This window comes from Erinaceus europaeus, chromosome 8, assembly GCF_950295315.1.
Source record: "Erinaceus europaeus chromosome 8, mEriEur2.1, whole genome shotgun sequence".
NCBI classification, from domain to species: Eukaryota; Metazoa; Chordata; class Mammalia; order Eulipotyphla; family Erinaceidae; genus Erinaceus; species Erinaceus europaeus.
Window position 1 is genome coordinate 111,751,223 of NC_080169.1, and position 18,866 is coordinate 111,770,088.

General features: G+C 44.8%; 1 protein-coding gene across 13 annotated transcripts in view; it reads left to right on the forward strand.

Annotated features, from left to right (window-relative positions):
* The first annotated feature begins 7,535 nt into the window (after window positions 1-7,535).
* The window catches only part of LUC7L2 (LUC7 like 2, pre-mRNA splicing factor), a 66,709-nt gene continuing 55,378 nt past the window's right edge, over window positions 7,536-18,866 (forward strand). For 4 of the 13 annotated variants that reach the window (XM_060196671.1, XM_060196672.1, XM_060196675.1 and 1 more), the window contains exons 1-2: window positions 7,545-7,673; window positions 10,822-10,905. In XM_060196671.1, the coding sequence (XP_060052654.1) occupies window positions 10,888-10,905 (18 nt within the window). In that variant the 5' untranslated portion in view covers window positions 7,545-7,673; window positions 10,822-10,887. Of the gene's footprint in view, window positions 7,674-10,821; window positions 10,906-11,074; window positions 11,094-18,866 lie in introns of those variants that run through there. The other 9 variants (XM_007525157.2, XM_016189131.2, XM_016189127.2 and 6 more) reach the window with 8 other exon arrangements.

Consider the following 18,866-nt stretch of genomic DNA (forward strand, 5'->3'; position numbering starts at 1 on the left):
CTATATCTATCCTATATCTATCCCTGCCCTAAATAAAACGCATTGTAGAGGTGTACTTATTTTTTTCATGAAAGAGTCAACATTTCTCTGACATGTGACAAAAGAGAATTGAGCTCAGGACTCCATGTATTCAAGTCACACGCTCTGCTTCCTAGGCTGCCGATTGATGTTCTTGATCTACTGTTGCTTATTTTTGTGAGAGGATGAGAAAGACCAGAGCACTGCTCGGCTCTGGTATAGTAATGCCAGAGACTGAACCTGAGCCTCTGGCACTCCAGTCCTGTGCTATAACACTGACACATCTCCCTGGCCCCACTGATACACGTTATTGTTATTTATTTTACCACCAGTGTTATCACTGGGGCTCAGTGCCTGCAGGATGAATTCACCGTGAGAGACCCCTACAGCCCTGCTTCACTAATAATGAAGCCCCCCTCCTCCCCCCACACACAAGTGGGGACCAGGAGTTTAAACTTGGATCCTTAGGCGTGGTCATGTATGTCCTCAGCCAGCTGCACCACCACCTAGCCCCCACTTTTAAAATGGTTACTTTAGGGTCAGTGAGCGAGAGGGGGAGTGCCAGCTTTGTCCTGCTTGCACCCAGGTTCCCTGCCTGCTGCCTCCACTACGGTGGGGGAAGTGCCAGTGCTGTGCTCGCGCCCCGCGCCCCTCCCACTCCCTAAGAAAGTAAGCTCAGGCCAGTGAAGCCTCTGCAACAACCAAAGATGACTTTTACTATGAAAGTAACAGATCTGGTCTTTAAAGGGATGCAAATAGATATAGACTTAGGGCCAGCAAGATAGCTCACCTGGGTGGAAGCCTGCTGTGTCGTCATTACATAGGACAGAGGAATGGAGAGGAGGGGGAGAGAAAGACACCTGCAGACCTGCTTCACAGCTTGTGAAGTGACTCCCCTGTAGGTGGGGAGCCGGGGGCTCCGCTGGACCCTGGGTCCTTCGCAGGTCCTTAAGATTTGCGCCAGTGCGCTTAACCCGCTGCGCTACTGCCCGACTCCCGATTTTTTTTTAAATGACCATTGTTTATGTAAAAATAAGACATGACAGGGTTGGGGGCCCAGTGGTGGCACACTTGGTTGAGCTCACACATTCCAGTGCACAAGGATGCGCGGGTTCAAGGCCCCTAGTCTCCATCTGCAGGGGTGAATTTTCCTAAGTGGTGAAGAAATGCTATAGATGTCTCTCTCTGTCTCCCCCCGCCTCTCTTGATTTCTCTCTCCAAAATAAGTAAATACATAAATAAAGCATTGAGGAGACTTGTCATTATGCAGAATAACTTTCATGTTTGAGGCACCAAAGGTCCCAGATTCATTTCCCAGCTCCACCTTAAATAGGAGCTGAACAGTACTCTGGTTTAAGGGGAAAACAGAAACGAGCAGGCAGACAAACAAGAAGTATAATAGGAATAGGGCTGTCCCTAAAGCATTTCAAACCAGTTTTGTGAGATACACATTTAAAACAGTAAGTGTGTGGTCTGGGAGGTGGCACCGTGTGCTAAAGCATTGGATTCTCAAGCATGAGGTCCAGAGTTCAATCCCCAGCAGTACATGTACCAGAGTGATGACTGGTTATTTCTCCTATCTTTTTAAAAATTTTTTTAAAATTAAAAAAATTTTTTATCTTTATTTATTTATTGGATAGAGACAGCCTGAATTCGAGATAGAGAGGGGAGATAGAAGAGAGACACCTGCAAACCTGCTTCACCACTTGTAAAGCCATCCCCCTGCAGGTGGGGGCTGGGGGCTCGAATCCAGGCCCTTGTGTACTGTAATATGTGCACTCAACCGGGTGCGCCACCACCCGGCCCCATTTTAAAAAAATTAAAAAAAAATTTTTCTTTTTCTTTTATTTATTCCCTTTTGTTGCCCTTGTTGTTTTTTATTGTTGTAGTTATTATTGTTGTCATTGATGTCGTTGTTGTTGGATAGGACAAAGAGAAATTGCGAGAGGATGGGAAGACAGGGGGAAAGAAAGATAGACACCGTTAGAGTGAAACGACTCCCCTGCAGGTGGGGAGCTGGGGGCTTGAACCAGGGATCCTTCCTCTGGTCCTTGCGCTTTGGGGCACCTACGCTTAACCCGCTGCTACCTCCAGACTCCCTTTTTAAAAATATTTTTTTATATTTATTTTCCCTTTTGTTGCCCTTGTTGTTTAACATTATTATGGTTATTATTGTTGTCATTGATGTTGTCGTTGTTGGATAGGACAGAGAGAAATTGCGAGAGGACGGGAAGACAGAAGGGGAGAGAAAGATAGACACCTGCAGACCTGCTTCATCACCTGTGAAGCGACTCCCCTGCAGGTGGGGAACCGGGCGTTCGAACTGCGATCCTTAGACCTGTCCTTGCTCTTTGCGCCATGTGCGCTTAACCCGCTACGCTACCGCCTGACTCCCTCTCCTATCTTTTTTACTAGGAAATAAAATGTTTTTCTTTTTTTTGCAGCCAGTGTTATCAGTGGGGCTCGGTGCCTACACTACGAATCTACCACTCGGTGGCCATGGCCCCATTTCCCCCCCATTTTTCCTTTTCGTTTTTTCTCTCTGTATTTTTCTCTGACAGGATAGACAGAAATTGAGAAGGGAGGGAGAGAAGAAGATAGACAACTGCATAGCAGGGCCTTGAACCTGGGTCCTTGCAATAAAATCTTAAAAAAAAAAAAAAAAGAGAAGAAAACAGTGGCTGCCTGATGGCACACTCTGCAGAACACACGTGACCATGCACAAGCATCCAGGCTGCAGGTGCACTGAAGAATTGTTGCAGGCGTCTGTGTCTCTCCCTCTTCGCCTCCTCTTTCTCAATTTCTGTCTGTCTCTATCCAGAAATTAAAAAAAGCAAAACAATATAACAATTGTAAATTGTATTGTGAAGCAAACAAGCATTTGTTCAGTTGAGCAGATAAAAAAAAAAAAGGAAAGAAAGAAAGAAAAATGTTTAGTCTGTTTTCCACTCTGCTTCTTTTCATGGCCATGGTTTATCTCCAGGTGCTTAATTTGGGGGTAAAATGACGAAGGAAAAAAAAAAAAGGATTAGTATAGGTTGATGGCTTGATTTCCTTTGTCATTACAACAATATTGATTTAATAATAACATTTTTATGTATTTTTAACCAGAGCACTGCTCAGCTCTGGCTTATAGTGGTGTGGGGGAATTGAACCTGGGACATTGGAGCCTCAGGCATACGAGTCTCTTTGCATAACCATTAAGCTATCTACCCTCACCCTGATTTAATAGTATTTTTATCTTTTTTTTTAAAAAAAGCTTTAAATGTCTTTTAAAAAATATTTTATTTATTTATTTATTTGAAAGATCGGAGAGAGAGCAAGAACCAGACATCACTGTAGTACATGTGCTGCCAGGGATTGAACTCAGGACCTCATGGTTAAAAGTCTGATGCTTTGGTGCAGGGAAGATATATAGCATAATAGTTATGCAGAATACTTTCATGCCTGAGGCTCTGAAGTTCCAGGTTCAATCCCCAGCACCACCAGAGCTGAGCAGTGCTCTGACCTTACTCTCTGTATTTCTGTCATTAAATAAATAAGTAAATAAGTAAATAAATAAAAAAGTCTGATGCTTTATCCACTGTGCATCTCCCGGACCACAATTTTAAAATTATTTTTATTGTATAGACAAAGCCAGAAATTGAAAGGAAAGGGCCTATATATAGAGACAGACACCTGCAACACAGCGTCACTACTCACAGTACTTTTCCCCTGCAGGTGGGGGGCTGGGCCCTTGAACTTGGATCCTTGTGGATTGTAACATGTACTTTTTCTTTTTTAAACAAAGTATATTTTTACTCACTAATAAATCATAAATCCAGTAAAGGTAGGAGCTTTGACCTAGTCCTGAGATTCAGATCCATCCCCATCCTGAGTAATCTGGAAGCAATGAAGTTCATGAGTCTCCTTGTCAGATGCGACTGCAAGAAGCCAATCATGAAGATTGTTGTTGTTCTTTTTTTCTTTTTAATTTTTTCCCCTTTTGTTGCCCTTGTTGTTTGTCATTGTTGTTGTTATTATTGTTTTTTTAATATTTTATTTATTTATTCCCTTTTGTTGCCCTTGTTGTTTTTATTGTTGTAGTTATTATTATTATTGTTGTTGTATTATTGTTGTTTTTATTGCTGTCATTGTTGGATAGAACAGAGAGAAATGGAGAGAGGAGGGGAAGACAGAGAGGGAGAGAAAGATAGACACCTGCAGACCTGCTTCATCGCCTGTGAAGTGAACCCCAGCAGGTGGGGAGACCAGAGCTTCAACCAGGAATCCTTGCTTTCTGCCATATGCGCTTAACCGGCTACGCTACCTACCTCCGGGCTCCTGAAGATTGTTCTTCTTAAGGTGTTTCTTGGTAAGATATTTCAAATCCTGGGAGCCAGGCAGTAGTGCAGCAGATTAAGCGCACGTGGCCCAAAGTGCAAGGACTGGCGGATGGATCCCGGTTCGAGCCCCTCGACTCCCCACTTGCAGGGGAGTTGCTTCACAGGCGGTCAAGCAGGTCTGCAGGTGTCTATCTTTCTCTCCCTCTCTCTGTCTTCCCCTCCTCTCACCATTTCTCTGTCCTATCCAACAACGACAACAACAATAATAACTACAACAACAAAAATACAAGGGCAACAAAGGGGAAAAAAAAAAAAACAACCAAGGGCAGCAAAAGGGAATAAATAAATATTAAAAAAAAGATATTTCAAATCCCTCTTTGAGAACTATTTCTCAGATAAAACTGATTTTATTCTTGAAGTGTTCAATGTGAACAACATTCCCAAGATTTCCAGTTTTCCTATTGATTTTCTTAGAAGTAACCTATTCTTTTTTTTTTAAAGATTATATTTATTTATTAATGAGAAAGACAGGAGGAGAGAGAGAAAGAGCCAGACATCACTCTGGTACATGTGCTGCTGGGGATTGAACTCAGGACTTCATGCTTGAGAGTCCGATGCTTTATCAACTGCACCAATTCCCGGACGACATTTCCTGTTGATTTTAACCTCCTGTAGAAACTGTTCAAAATTCCCTGAGTCAAAATGCCATCTTCCACTGGATGAATGAGAGATTCAAATTGAATTTCCAGGTTGTCTTCTTGGGCTTCTTGTCTTTTGGTACCCTGTTGACAACCCACCATGTGACCAGGGAGCTATAACATGTGTTTAACCAGATGTGCCACCACCCAGCCCTAAAATCTTTTCTCCAGTAGGTCTTCTTCAGTCCAGGCTTGCTTTTTTCTTCTTCTTCCTCCTTTTCTTCCTCTTCTTTTTACTTTTATTTTGTATTGTTTACCACAGCACTGCTCAGCTCAGGCTTATGGTGGTATGGGAAATTGAACCTGGGACTATGGAGTCTCACTGTGCAGCCATAAGCCTCTGTATAACCAGGCTGACTTTCTAGGTAGATACCTTAGCACCAAAACACCTTTCAGTGTCTCCGCATTCCTGTGTGGTGTTACAGGAGGTTGAATCCAGGTCAGGCACAGGACAAAGCAGATGCCCTGCTGGGTGAGCTATTTTGACAGCTTGTAGGTTTCCCCTTTTTCTTTTACTTTTTGGCCTCCAGGGTGGTTGAATGGGGATTGAACCTAGGGCTATGGAGTCTCAGGCATGAGAGTCTCTTTGCATAACTATTATGCTATCCACCCTTGCCTGGGTTTTCCCTTTTTTTAAAAAAAATTAATTTATTTTCTCTTTTGTTGTCCTTGTTTTTCATTGTTGTTGTAGTTATTATGGTTATTGATGTTGTTGTTGTTGTTAGATAGGACAGAGAGAAATGGAGAGAGGAGGGGAAGACAGAGAGGGGGAGAGAAAGATAGACATCTGCAGACCTGCTTAACCTGTGAAGATCTGCAGGTGGAGATGGGGGGGGGCGAACCAGGATCCTTGCTGGTCCTTGTGCTTTGCGCCACGCGCGCTTAACCCGCTGCGCTACCGCCCGACTCCCAGGGTTTTCCTTTTTTAAAGACTGATTTATGGGTAGTGTAGTGGTGCACCTGGTTGAATGCACATGTTACAATGCTCAATGACCCAGGTTCAAGTCCCCGAGCCCCATTTGTTGGGAGAAAAGCTTCACAAGTGGTAAAGCAGGATTGCAGGTGTCTCTGTCCTTTCCTATCACCCCCCCTTCCCTTTTGATTTCTGGCTGCCTCTATCCAATTAATAAAAATTGGGAGTCGGGCGGTAGCGCAGTGGGTTAAGCGCACGTGGCCCAAAGCGCAGGGACCGGTTTAGGGATCCCGGTTAGAGGCCCCGGCTCCCCACCTGCACTTCACAGGCGGTGAAGCAGGTCTGCAGGTGTCAAAAAATATATCAAATATAAAATAAAAAATGCTAAAAGGCGGGGGTAGATAACGTAATACTTTTTTGTTTACATTTAAAAAATTATAAAGAATAGAAAATATCGACAAAACCAGAGGATAAGAGGGGTACAGTTCCCACAACCACAACTCCACATCCCATCCCTTCCATTGGAAGCTTTCCTATTCTTTATCTTTCTGGGAGTATGGACCCAGGATCATTATGGGTCATGGCATTCTGTGGTCATGGCTACGAACAGCAGTTTTCCTCTCCCAAAGCTTTCCCTTTGCATGGTGCTTCCAGGGGCTGGAACCCGGTTCCCGGGCATGTTAGTGTGTGCTCTCCCTGGTGAGCTTCCTGCTCTTGTGCAACGATCCTCCCAGGGGCTGAGATATCCTGCTTTCCTGGGTATTAAGGTCAGGGTTTATTGGGGTGAGGTGGGTATCCCGCCCAGATGAAGAGATGCACAGACGAAGCCAGGGCCCCCGAGGTCAGTTCTGGGAGGACCTCGATCTCTGCTGAGGGTCGGGGAGCCGGGGAGTACCTCCTCCCTGGAAGTGGGCCCAAGTACATGCACACTGGCAGCTGGGACCGCCAAACTCAGTTCGTGCAGACCGCAGGGCCTCTATTCACTCCGGATTTGAGCCAATTAGGGGCTGACTTTTAGGCCCGGAGCCACCAGGCCGTAAGGAAACTAGCAGGCGCTAGCACCAAGCTTGGGGCTTCCGCAGATCCAGCTCTAGGTCCCACCAAAGTCCCCGAGTCTCGCGAGAACTGGAAAGGGAGGGTGTAAGAGAAGGCAGCGTGCTCGCGCCCGCGAGCCGTTAAGGATGCAGCCCCCCCCCCCCCCGGCTGGATGGGCGGGGCTGGGAGATCCGGACGCTCATTGGTGGAGCCTCCGCGGGAAACGCGTGAGCGCGAGGGGCGTGCGCGCACACGCCATAGCGGCGGCGAGCGGCGTCAGAGCTCGCGAGGGGGGGGCTGACGGCTTCAGGCGGGTGGCGGTGTCGGAGGCTCGAGCTTGCCTTAAGCCCGGGTGGGTTTCGTTCCAGAAGCCGGGCGGAGAGCGAAGAGACGAGGAGCGCTCTCCGGGGTGCCTGTTGCCTGTCTACGTCCGCGTCGTCGGGAGCAGCGCAGCCCGGACTCTTGCCAGCCCGGCCGTCTCTGGCCCGCGCACACCTAGAGGCGGCGGCGACTGAGACAGCGTCTCACTTGCCTTGCCCCCACCCCTTCCCTGACCCCCCCCGCCTGCCTGCCAGGGCCCTGTCTGCGCCCCACCCTCGCCTGCCGCCCGCTACGCCGCCGCCATGTCGGCGCAGGCCCAGATGCGCGCCATGCTGGACCAGTTGATGGGCACCTCCCGGGACGGTAAGTGGCCACCAGTGCCCTGGGGGTGGGGGAGGGGACGGGCCCGGCGACGGGCTGGGGCCCAGCGGGCGCACCTGGGCGCGCGTGCGTGGCGCCGTGATGGGCGCTCTGATTGGCTGTCCTCAGTCCCGACTCCCGTCCCACCCAGTCAGAGGCGGGCAGGCGGGTCTAGGGGCGGTGATCCTTTGGATTGGCGGGAGCGCCTGCCAATGGGGGGCGGGCGGGGCCTGGAGGCCTGGGGGAGAGTTTGGTGCTCCGGGCGGGCTTGGCTGGGCCGGACCTGCTGAAGCGTTTCCCCCGGACCGTCGCCGGGAGCCTCCGGCACCTCACCCCAAGTCCCACGGCTTCCTCCCTCTCCTTCCGAGCTTTGGGGGTTTCCCCGCGCCGCCGGCCTGCCGGAGTGAACAGCCTCCTCCCCACCCTCCTTTCCGGGGGACCACAAGGTGCCCCCCCACAGAAACGAGCCAGCCCGTGGACAGATGTGACCCAAACCGTGGTTTCAGGACGCCGGGGATGTGTTTGGCCCGGATTTGTGGAAGGAAAACAAAATGTTACAGCCTGCTCTCTCTTCTATTTTTTTTTTTAATTCCTTCCTCCGTCCCCCAGTTTTCCGGGAGACCTCCATCTTGTCAAGGCAATTTAATAATAGCAGCTTTGTTCAGTCCTTATTGCCAAGCCTTGCATGTGCCCCACATGAAGAAGCCTTTTGAAAGAGTGGTGCCCAGTGAGCCAGGATCGAGGGAAGCCCCGACCTTCTAGGCGTCCAGGGTTAGGATTTGTCTAGAAAAACCGCTCATGGGTGGACCAAGAACAAATTTTGGGGGCGGAGGGCGGCTCTTAAAGAACTTGTGAGCACAGAGGTGACTGCTTGTGCTCTGGTGACGATCACAGCTGGGCTCTGGAGACCCAGCTCTTTTCCATGCTGCTTTGGAGGGAAGGTCTAGTTCATCACTTCTCCAAAAGACAAAACGCTTGTTCGTTTTTTGTGTGGCGCTTCTTGAGGCAGTTTCTTAACCGTTAAAGAGGATTTTTTTTTTTATTTTTATTTTTTTACTCCCGAGATAAGTTATTTAAACTTGCTCGAGGTATAAGGCACACTTACATTTTTGACAGTCTCTCATAATTGACTTGAGTGATTTGCAGCAAAATGTGTGAGTCCGTATCGAATTCAAATGCTGTCAGCAGCGCATATTTAGAATGGCTTTGCAGTGTTCATAGTTCAGCTTTTATGAAAGCCCGCAGTGGGGACTGTTTGTATATAAAAATAGGTGTGCTGGATAACTTACTTGTGGTTGCGTAGAGAGGGGAGATTGGGAAGGAAGAGAATTTTGTGTAATCTCATGAAAGTTAAAGTAATTAAAAATCGTCCTTGGAGAAAGTCTTATGGTTTGTCATTTTCGCTTCTAGGTAAGAATGCTTACAACTGCAGCATGCTCTTTCATGTTGTGCCTTTCTGTAAGAGAAGGGAAAGGAACCACAATATCCCTCTGGCACAGGTCATTTCAGGGGGGGCCTCAGACTTGAGAACCCAGCAGTTTAGTTGCTCCACTGCGCCACCTTCTGGCCGCTGCTTTCTAGCAGCAACCTGGCTCGGGGGAGGGCTTTATTAGTCTAGGCGATAGCTGAGAGTGTTTTTGTAATAGTTATAAAAATCGCTTGAATTCACATGCTTCATCTTTGATGGATACTGTTTTTGGTACTTTCTTATTTATGTATTTTGCCGGAGCACTATTCAGCTCTGGTTTATGGTGGTACAGGGACCTCAGAACCTCAGGCATGAGTCTTTGCATAACCATTATGCTATCTCCCTTCTTCCCCCTCCTGTGTGTGTGTTTTTTATTATTATTATTATTTTTTTTTTTTAGTACTTTCCGCATGGATTAAATTTCCCAATTTTACTGGAAAGGTAGTTGATTCAGAGTAATGACTTTTCACTTAATTTCCAAACTTGACAGCCCATTTAGAATTGCAAAGCTAAATTAAAAATATATGTGTATGCATATGCAGATATATACACAAATTCCTATGGGTGTAATTGGCAGAAATAGTGGATTTCTTAAAACCCATTCCGCTTTATACACAGGTAAATTTTTACATATCTTGTTATTTAAGTTTTACTTATTTTTGTCTTCAGAGTAAGAAGATTTACCAATGATCTCATATTTATAAGTTCACACTGTTATTTAGCTGAAATGGCTAGATTTCCATAACTGTTAGGCCAGAAGTAGTAAAGAGCTTAGCGTTTCCAAGATGAAATAAATATTTCTAGAAATACACTCCTTTAAGTTCTTTTATCTACACAAGAATGAGAACATTCTTTTACTTATTAATGAGTTGACCTATTTTATCTTACGATTCAGGGCATTTATAGGATTAGACTTGCCCCCTTTACCGTGCAGTCAATTCAAGTTGTCCAAGGACAGGGAAGCACGTGTACTTTAAGGCCCGACGCCACGCACCATGTAATTTGAAACCATGTAATGGGGATCTTTTTATTGGACACAGGAACAGTTTACAGGAAATGCTGTTTGCTGTCTGTGGCACTAAGAGGTGCAAGTGGGGATCCAAGAGGTAGGAGAGAGATGGAGAAGGTAGGTAGGAGGGTTTTAAGGATAGCTTTGTTCAGTTTTAATATTTTTAATCCTGGAGCCTTAACTCTGAAAGCAGCCCTAGTATTTATGGATAGTGGAACTCAAGCTGATAGTCATCCCCTCAGCCTTTCAGTGTCCTGTCTGTGACTGAAACTATAGGTCCAGGACACCAGGAAACTTGTTTTCCATCTTCCTTTTACTCCCTAAAAGATTTATTCCCTCTCCCCGTCCCCAAACCAGAACTTTTAATTCCCCTTTGAACTCAAGTTAACTCTGAGATGTATGTACTTATTTGGGATTAATTAGACTAGTCATTCCTGGAAATCCTCAGCAATAGGAATTGTAGAAGCAGGCAAAATGAAGAGGCTAATTTTGTTTCACTGGGCACTTACAGAAAGGGCAGTCCCCAGAAAGGACAGTCCGGGCTGAGTTGAAATGGGGCAGCATGACGGTGCAGGGAGGCGGGTCGAGGGCTGGCCAGGCGGTGGGAAAGGATGTCTGAGGGAGGAGGTGGGAGGGCCAAAGACAAACTTTGCCTTCTTTGCAATTTTGCCTAGGGCCCTGGTGGTGGCAACCGCCTGTGTGCCACTGAAAATCGTGCCGATGCCTGGCATACTGCATAAATGGAAGCAGGGTACCGCGTGAGTTGAAACATTGGTCACACTATATAAAGTTTGTATATGTGAATCAGTGTAACTCATACCCATGTAACTGGGGGTCTGACTGTATTTGGATTTTTCTGATAAGGCATCATGGGCTAAGGGAAGAGCACTGGGCTGAGCTCAGACCTGGTTTCTAGCCCCAGCAGTACCTCTAATTGTAACCTTGGGTAAGTCACTTAACCTTTTTTTGCCTCACATTAAATCTACATTTTATTAAGTGGGAAACTAGATAATTTCCTCTGTTGTATTAAAAATGTTGACAAAATAAGTATCTTAAGTTTTTTTCTTTCCAGAAAGAAAGAGCCATGAGTAGATGTTAGTATTTTATTTGAAATTTAAGATACATTAAGTTTTCTAAATACCTTTCTGTTGTAATTGGTAGTGTATGCTTAGTATAGTATATTTAGAGACATAATCCATTTGAAGGCAGGTAGAAGCATCATACATAAATATAAGTAGCAGTTTGAGATTTGTCTTTTTGGTACTTGGAAGAACCTAATGACCTTATATATAATTGTAATTTTTGCTGAGTTAATTGCAAAGACGTACCTTAGCTAAACTCCTTCAGGCAGTTGTTTGGTTATAAGTCTGTTTCTGACCCCAAAGACCTGCCAAGGTGTGAGAGAGTAATTAAACAAAATTGAGGGTGTGACTCTAGATAATATTTTAAGTTCAGAAACGGGGGAAGTTATGGAAGGTAGTTTTTGAACATTTTAGTGTCTCTTAGTTGCTTAAAACCACACACACACACACCCCCCCCCACACACCACACACACACACCACACATAGCACACACACACCACACACACACACACCCCACACCACACACACCCAACACCACACACACATACACACATCCACCCTACACACACCACACACACCACACAGACACCACACACACACACCACACACACACACACACCCCCCACACACCACACACCACACACACACCCAGAGTACTGTTCAGCTCTGGCCTATGGTGTTGGTGGGTGTTGAACATGGGACCTCAGAGCCTCAGGCATGAAAGTTTTGCAGAGCCGCCATGCTATCTCCCTGGCCCCTTAAATCTATTAAAACATTTTCTGTGCGGCACCAGAGAATGAACTCAGGGCCTTGTACCTGCTCCATATTGCTGAGCACCTTCCTCCTTTTTCTTTCTTTTTTTTATTCCATTCTTTGCTTTTAAAATTATTTTATTTTTAATTTTGTTTGTTTGTTTTAGATAGAAAAATTGAGAGGGAAGGGGGAAATAGGGAAAAGAGTGACACCTGAAGCCCTGTTTCACTTGTGAAGCTACCCCCTTGCAGCTGGTGACTGGTGCTCTACTAGATAGGCCACTGTCTCCCCCCCAACCCCCACCTTTAAAATTTCTTCTTTAGAGAGGGGAGTTATATTTCAGCATCATACATGAACCCTGTGGTTCCTGAATTTATGTATAATAAGAGATGGTCACTCTCCCCGCCCTGTTGAAAACATTTTTAGTGCTCAATTTAAGTTGTCAGATTGTTTTAACTCTTGATGGTAGTCATCCTAAATGTGATGTTGTACTCTCACAGTTACATAATTTAAGATTTCTTTGTTGCTTAGTTATGTTGTATGGTAGTATGTTTATGGGATGTAAGATTAAAATACTAGGAAATGAAGCTAGGAAAGCATAGACATTTATATTCTAATAAGTTCAGTGATAACAGTACTGTTTAATGTGTAGGGTGATGTGATATTGCTACCGTTGCAAATTAATGAGTCAAAACCTAGTATTTCCTTTAGTAGATTTTCTTCATAAAATCATCTTGACTGTGCTGTGTTCCTTGGCTTGTCATCAACATTGAGAGCATCTTTTCATTTTCTCTCATTTTCATAAAGAACCATAATTATTTCTTGGTTAGTTGTAAGCCATCTTTATATTCCACTTGGACTGTTCATTTTAAGTGAAGGAGGCATAGCCTTTAATGTACAGGCACACTTCTTAAAATTATTATTATTTTTTTTACCAGAGCACTGCTCAACTCTGGCTTAAGGTGGTGTGGGGGACTGAACCTGGGACTTTGGAGCCTCAGGCTTGAGAGTCATTTTGCATAATCATTATGCTATCTATCTGCCCCCTCTTTTTTATAAAGGTATATCTTCCAGATTTTTTAATGCCATAAGAAATTTTACCCAGTGTAAGATTAGACAGTAAGTAAAACTAAACAGTTTTAGTAATTCAGGTCTAGGCGTGTCAAAAGAAAATTAAACAAATTTTGCATTTTGAGCTCTGAATATTTCTACTGAATAGTTCTGGAAAACAATAGTATAACCTTCCATTGCCTATGGTTGTTTAACAGCTATCTTCAAGGAAGCCTTTGTATTTTTTTTTTGTTTGTTTTTTCTTTTTTTTTTTTAAAAATAATAATAATATTTATTGGGTGTCGGGCGGTAGCACAGCAGGTTGAGTGCATGTGGCGTAAAGCGCAGGGACCCGCATAAGGATTCTGGTTGGAGCCCCTGGCTCCCCACCTGCAGGGGAGTCGCTCCACAGGCGGTGGAGAAGGTCTGCAGGTGTCTTTCTTTCCCCCTCTCTGTCTTCCCCTCCTCTCTCCACCTCTCCCTGTCCTATCCAACAACAACGACAAGCCTTTGTATTTTTTTTTAAAGGTTTTAAAAAGTATTTTGTTTGTATATTTGTTAAAGACAGAAAATAGAGGAGTTGACAAAAGAGGGAGGGAGGGAGAGAGAGAGAGACCTGCAGAACTTTCACAGCTCCAATAGCTTTTCCCTTGCAGGTGGGCACTGAGTGCTTGAATCCAATTTAACATGTAACTCAAGCAGGTGTGCCACTGCCTGCCCTCACTATGATTCTAAGACATTCTTTTACTCTTTGAAAAAAAAAAAGGAAGTTTATGTTCTATACGACAAAACTTTTCCTATCAAGTAACATACTTTGGATTAAACATATAAAAATGAGTGATAGTGAGCTGTGTGGTCAAGACAGGCAGCAGGGATTAGATTTACTGATTATTGTAAAAGGGAGGAGGGGGCCGGGCTAGGCGGTAGCACAGCAGGTTAAGCGCAGGTAAGGATCCCAGTTCAAGCCCTTGGCTCCCCACCTGGGGGGGGGGGTCACCTCACACAAGAGTGAAGCAGGTGTCTATCTTTCTCTTTCTTTCCCTCTGTCTTCCCCATCTCCCTCAATTTCTCTTTCCTATCCAATAGCAGTAATAACAACAATAACATCAAGGGCAATAAAATGGAAAAAATGGCCTCCAGGAGCAGTGGATTGTAGTGCAGGCATTGAGCCTCAGCAGTAACCTTGGAAGCAAAAAAAGAAAGGGGGAGGGTAGGGAGAGAACACAAAAATATCACTGGCACATGAAATTCTGGGGATCAGACTCAGGACCTCATTCTTTTTTTTTTTAAATTAATTAATTAATTTATTCCTTTTGTTGCCCTTGTTGTTTTGTTGTTGTAGTTATTATTGATGTCATCGTTGTTGGATAGGACAGAGAGAAACGGAGAGAGGAGGGGAAGACAGAGAGGGGGAGAGAAAGACACCTGCAGACCTGCTTCACCGCCTGTGAAGCGACTCCCCTGCAGGTGAGGAGCCGGGGTTCGAACCGGGATCCTTATGCTGGTCCTTGTGCTTAGCGCCACCTGCGCTTAACCCGCTGCGCTACCGCCCAACTCCCTCAGGACCTCATTCTTAAAGAGTCCGATGCCTGGGAGTCGGCGGTAGCGCAGCGGGTTAAGCGCACGTTGCTCAAAGCGCAAGGACAGGCCTAACGATTCCGGTTCTAGCCCCGGCTCCCCATCTACAGGGGAGTTGCTTCACAGGCGGTGAAGCAGGTCTGCAGGTGTCTGTTTTTCTCTCCCCCTCTGTCTTCCCCTCCTCTCTCCATTTCTCCCTGTCCTATCCAACATCAGTAACAACAATAATAACTACAACAAGGGCAACAAAAGGGAATATATATATAGATAGATAGAGAGAGAGAGTCCAATGCCTTATCCACTGTGCTGCCAGCAGCAGAAATTAAAAGCTAAATAGTTGCTATTGACTGGGATCAAGTCAGCCTTCCTTTGGCTTTCTCTCACCAGAGGGAAGGGTACTGGCCTATAGTAGTGTCAGGAATTCAGCCTGAGACCATAGAGCCTCAGGCATGCAAATCTACAAAACCCTTCTGCTCTCTTCCTGGCCTGAATCAGGATCAGTTTTTGTCCAGAGGTGCACCAGATTAACCACACATCCTGGATCAAGCCCCCAGCTCCCCACCTGCAGGGAGGGACACTTCACAAGCAGTGAAGCAGGTCTGCAGGTGGCTTTCTCTGTCCCTCCCCCCTACCCCCTCCCTCTTTCTCCCTTCCTCCCCCTCCTCTCAATTTCTCTCTGTCCTATCCAATAAAAATGGGGAAAAAATGGCCTCCAGGAGCAGTGGATTGGTAGTGTAGGAACTGGAGCCCCAGCAATAACCCTGGCAGCAAAAAAAACTACTGCTTGAATTTTTCAGGCAAGTAGCAGGTTTGTGAAAATAGGCAGCTGATTTAAGGCCACTAATTGTGGGCAAGACAGGATAAATGAGTGGAGATGACCATCAGGAATGCAGAATGAAGTCCTAAAGACCTGCATTATAAGCAGTTTTACTCATAAGATTAATCACTAAGAAGCTGTAGGTGAAGAAAATAAAGAAATTAGAATATATTATTGGAGGAACAAGGGGCTAAAGTAGACAAGTCTCAAGAATCTTGTAGATGCAGCAGCACTGTAGGAAGTTTTTTTTATGTGGTGGGGATAGATAGCATAATGGTTATGCGAAGAGACTTTCAGGCCTGAAGCTCCAAAGTCCCAGGTTCTGTCCCCCAACCACTCTAAACCAGAGCTGAGCAGTGCTCTGGTAAAGTTTTTCTGTTCTTTCTGGCTTAAAATCTCATGTACCAGTGACTTCTAGGATAGAAATTACTGATAAGAAGCAAGACCTAGCAGCCTGGGCGGTGGCACAGTGGATAGAACATTGGATCTCAAGCATGGGGACTTGGATTTAATCTTGGCATTGCATATGCCAGAGTGGTGCTCAGGTCCTCTTTCTTCTTTTGCCTCATGTGAATGAATAATAATAAAAATATTTTCCAAGCAAGGTCAAAGTCTGTTATCAGTTTGTAAGACTAGTGAAGGTAGTTTATAAAACCTCTGTATTCTTTACTACTCATGTTTTTATTTAACTGACTAGCATTTTGAAGAGTCAAAGCCATCAACTCAAGAAAGTGAAAGGAGTGAGTCGGGCAGAAGCACAGTGGGTTAAGCGCAGGTGGCCCAAAGCACAAGGACCGGCAGAAGGATCCCAGTTCGAACCCCCGACTCGCCACCTGTAGGGGAGTCACTTCACAGGCGGTGAAGCAGGTCTGCAGGTGTCTATCTTTCTCTCCCCCCTCTATCTTTCCCTTCTTTCTCCATTTCTCTCTGTCCTATCCAACAACAGCGACATCAAAAACAACAATAACTATAACAGTAAAAAACGAGCAACAAAAGGAAGTAAATAAATAAAAGTATAAAAATTTTTAAAAAGTGAAAGGAGTCTTACAACTTTTTCCTGTAAGATACTCACTAGTCAACTCTGTTCAGTGGTGTTACACCTGTGTGACTCAACAGAAAAGAAATCCGTCTTCACTGATTCTTTTTTTTTTTGGGTGTGTGTGTGTGTGTGGTTCCAGGTGCATGTTATTTATTTATTTACTTTAAAGATTTTATTTATTTATGAGAAAGATAGGAGGAGAGAGAAAGAACCAGACATCACTCTGGCATGCTGGTGATCGAACTCACGACCTCATGCTTGAGAGTCCAAAGCTTTACCACTGCGCCACCTCCTGGACTACCCAGGTGCATGTTTTTTATCTTTTCACTTTTAGAGTTAAAAGTTTCTTTTTTGTATTACCTTTTTATTTATTGGATAGAGACAAATCTAGAGGGAAGGGGGTGTTTGGGAGAGAAGGGGCCAGGTGGTGGTGTGCCTGGTTAAATGCACACTCTACGTTGTGCAAGAACGCAGGTTCAAGCCCCTGGTTCCCACCTATAGAGGGAAAGCTTCACGAGTGGTGAAGCTGGTCTGCAGGTGTCTCTTGTCTCTCACCCTCTCAATTTCCTCTCTCAATTTCCGGCTGTCTCTATTCAATAATAAATAAAATTGAGAGGGAGAGAAACACCTCCAACACTGCTTTACCATTTGCAGATTTTCCCCTGCTGATGAGGACCAGGGGCTCGAACCTGAGTGCCTTGCACAGTCAGATGCACCACCGACTGGCCCCATAGAGTTAAAACTTTCTGAAGCTTTGCCTTTAGTAAAATAGATCGGACATTTATTGGCTAGCGTTACATTATGCCTAGCTGCTGTGCAGTACTGTACTGTGGCCTACTAGTAAGCTATATATATAGTAGGATCTTTTTAAAAAAATTTTAAAAATTATCTTTATTTTAATTATTTTATTTTATTTTTATTTTTATTATCTTTATTTATTGGATAGTCACAGCCAGAAACTGAGAAAAGGAAGGGGGGGGGTGATGGAGAGGGAGAGAGAGAGACACCTGCAGCACTATTTCACCACTCGTGAAGTTTTCCCCCTGCAGGTGGGGACCGGTGGCTCAAACCTGGATCCTTGCACTTTGTAACATGTGCAGTCAACCAGGTGCGCCATCACCCGGCCCCCAGTAGATCTTTTTAGTTACTTGAGTGATGCTTTAGTTCAGTGTTGGTGGCACTATTCCTGTTATTATTTTTTTTACATTTTTATTTATTCCCTTTTGTTGTCCTTGTTTTATTGTAGTTATTATTGATGTCGTTGTTGGATAGGACAGAGAGAAATGGAGAGAGGAGGGGAAGACAGAGAGGGGGAGAGAAAGATAGACACCTGCAGACCTACTTCACCACCTGTGAAGCGACTTCCCTGCAGGTGGGGAGCCGGGGGCTGGAACCAGGGTCCTTACGCCAGTCCTTGTGCCCGTCATTGTGCTTTGCTTATTCCTGCCTTTTTTTTTCTTTTCTCTTTTCTTTCTTTCCTTCTTTCCTTCCTTTCTTTCTTTCTTTCTTTCTTCCTTTTTTTAAAAAAGATATTTTATTTATTTATTAATGAGAAAGATAGGAGAAAGACCCAGACATCACTCTGGCACATGTGCTGCTGGGGATCGAACTTAGGACCTCATGTTTGAAGAGTCCAAAGCCTTATCACTGCGCCTCCTCCTGGACCACATTCTTATTTTTCTAAATAAGGTTTATAAGAATATAGTCGTACACACTTATACAGTGCCTGGCTGCTTTGCCTTACAATAACTGGATTAAGTTATTGCAGTAAAAATGACTAGCAGACTTAAATAATAACCAAAGATTTATTTGTTAACGAGAGAGAATCAGAGCATCATTTGGCTAACAGGTGTGAGGAGGAGTTGGTTGAACTGTGACTTCCTTTGGAAAGACAATACAGTGCTGTTCCTTCCTTAGCACCCCGGCAACCAGAAAGCTAGTTGATCACTAGTGCTTGTGTGTGTGTGTTGACCAATCTCTTTTCAGAAGCTGTCCACATTAAAAATTTGAGAAATCCTCTTCAAAATAGTTGTTCCAACATTAGTCGTGTTTATTACCTTTAACTTTTTTAAAAAAATATTTTATTGAGAAAGGATGAGAGAAAGAACCAGACATCACTCTGGTACATATGCTGCCGGGGTTTGAACTCAGGACTTCATGCTTGAGAGTCCAGTGCTTTATCCACTGCGCCACCTCCCAGACTCCTACCATTATGTTTTTAGTGTACTTTGTCTTTAATATTTTTTCTCAATGTCAACTCTAAAAATTCAACTTAAGTGTGGTCCGGGAGGTGGCACAGTGGATAAAGCACTGGACTCTCAAGAATGAGGTCCTGAGTTCAATCCCTGGCAGCACATGTACCAGAGTGGTGTCTGGTTCTTTCTCTCCTTCTTTCTCATA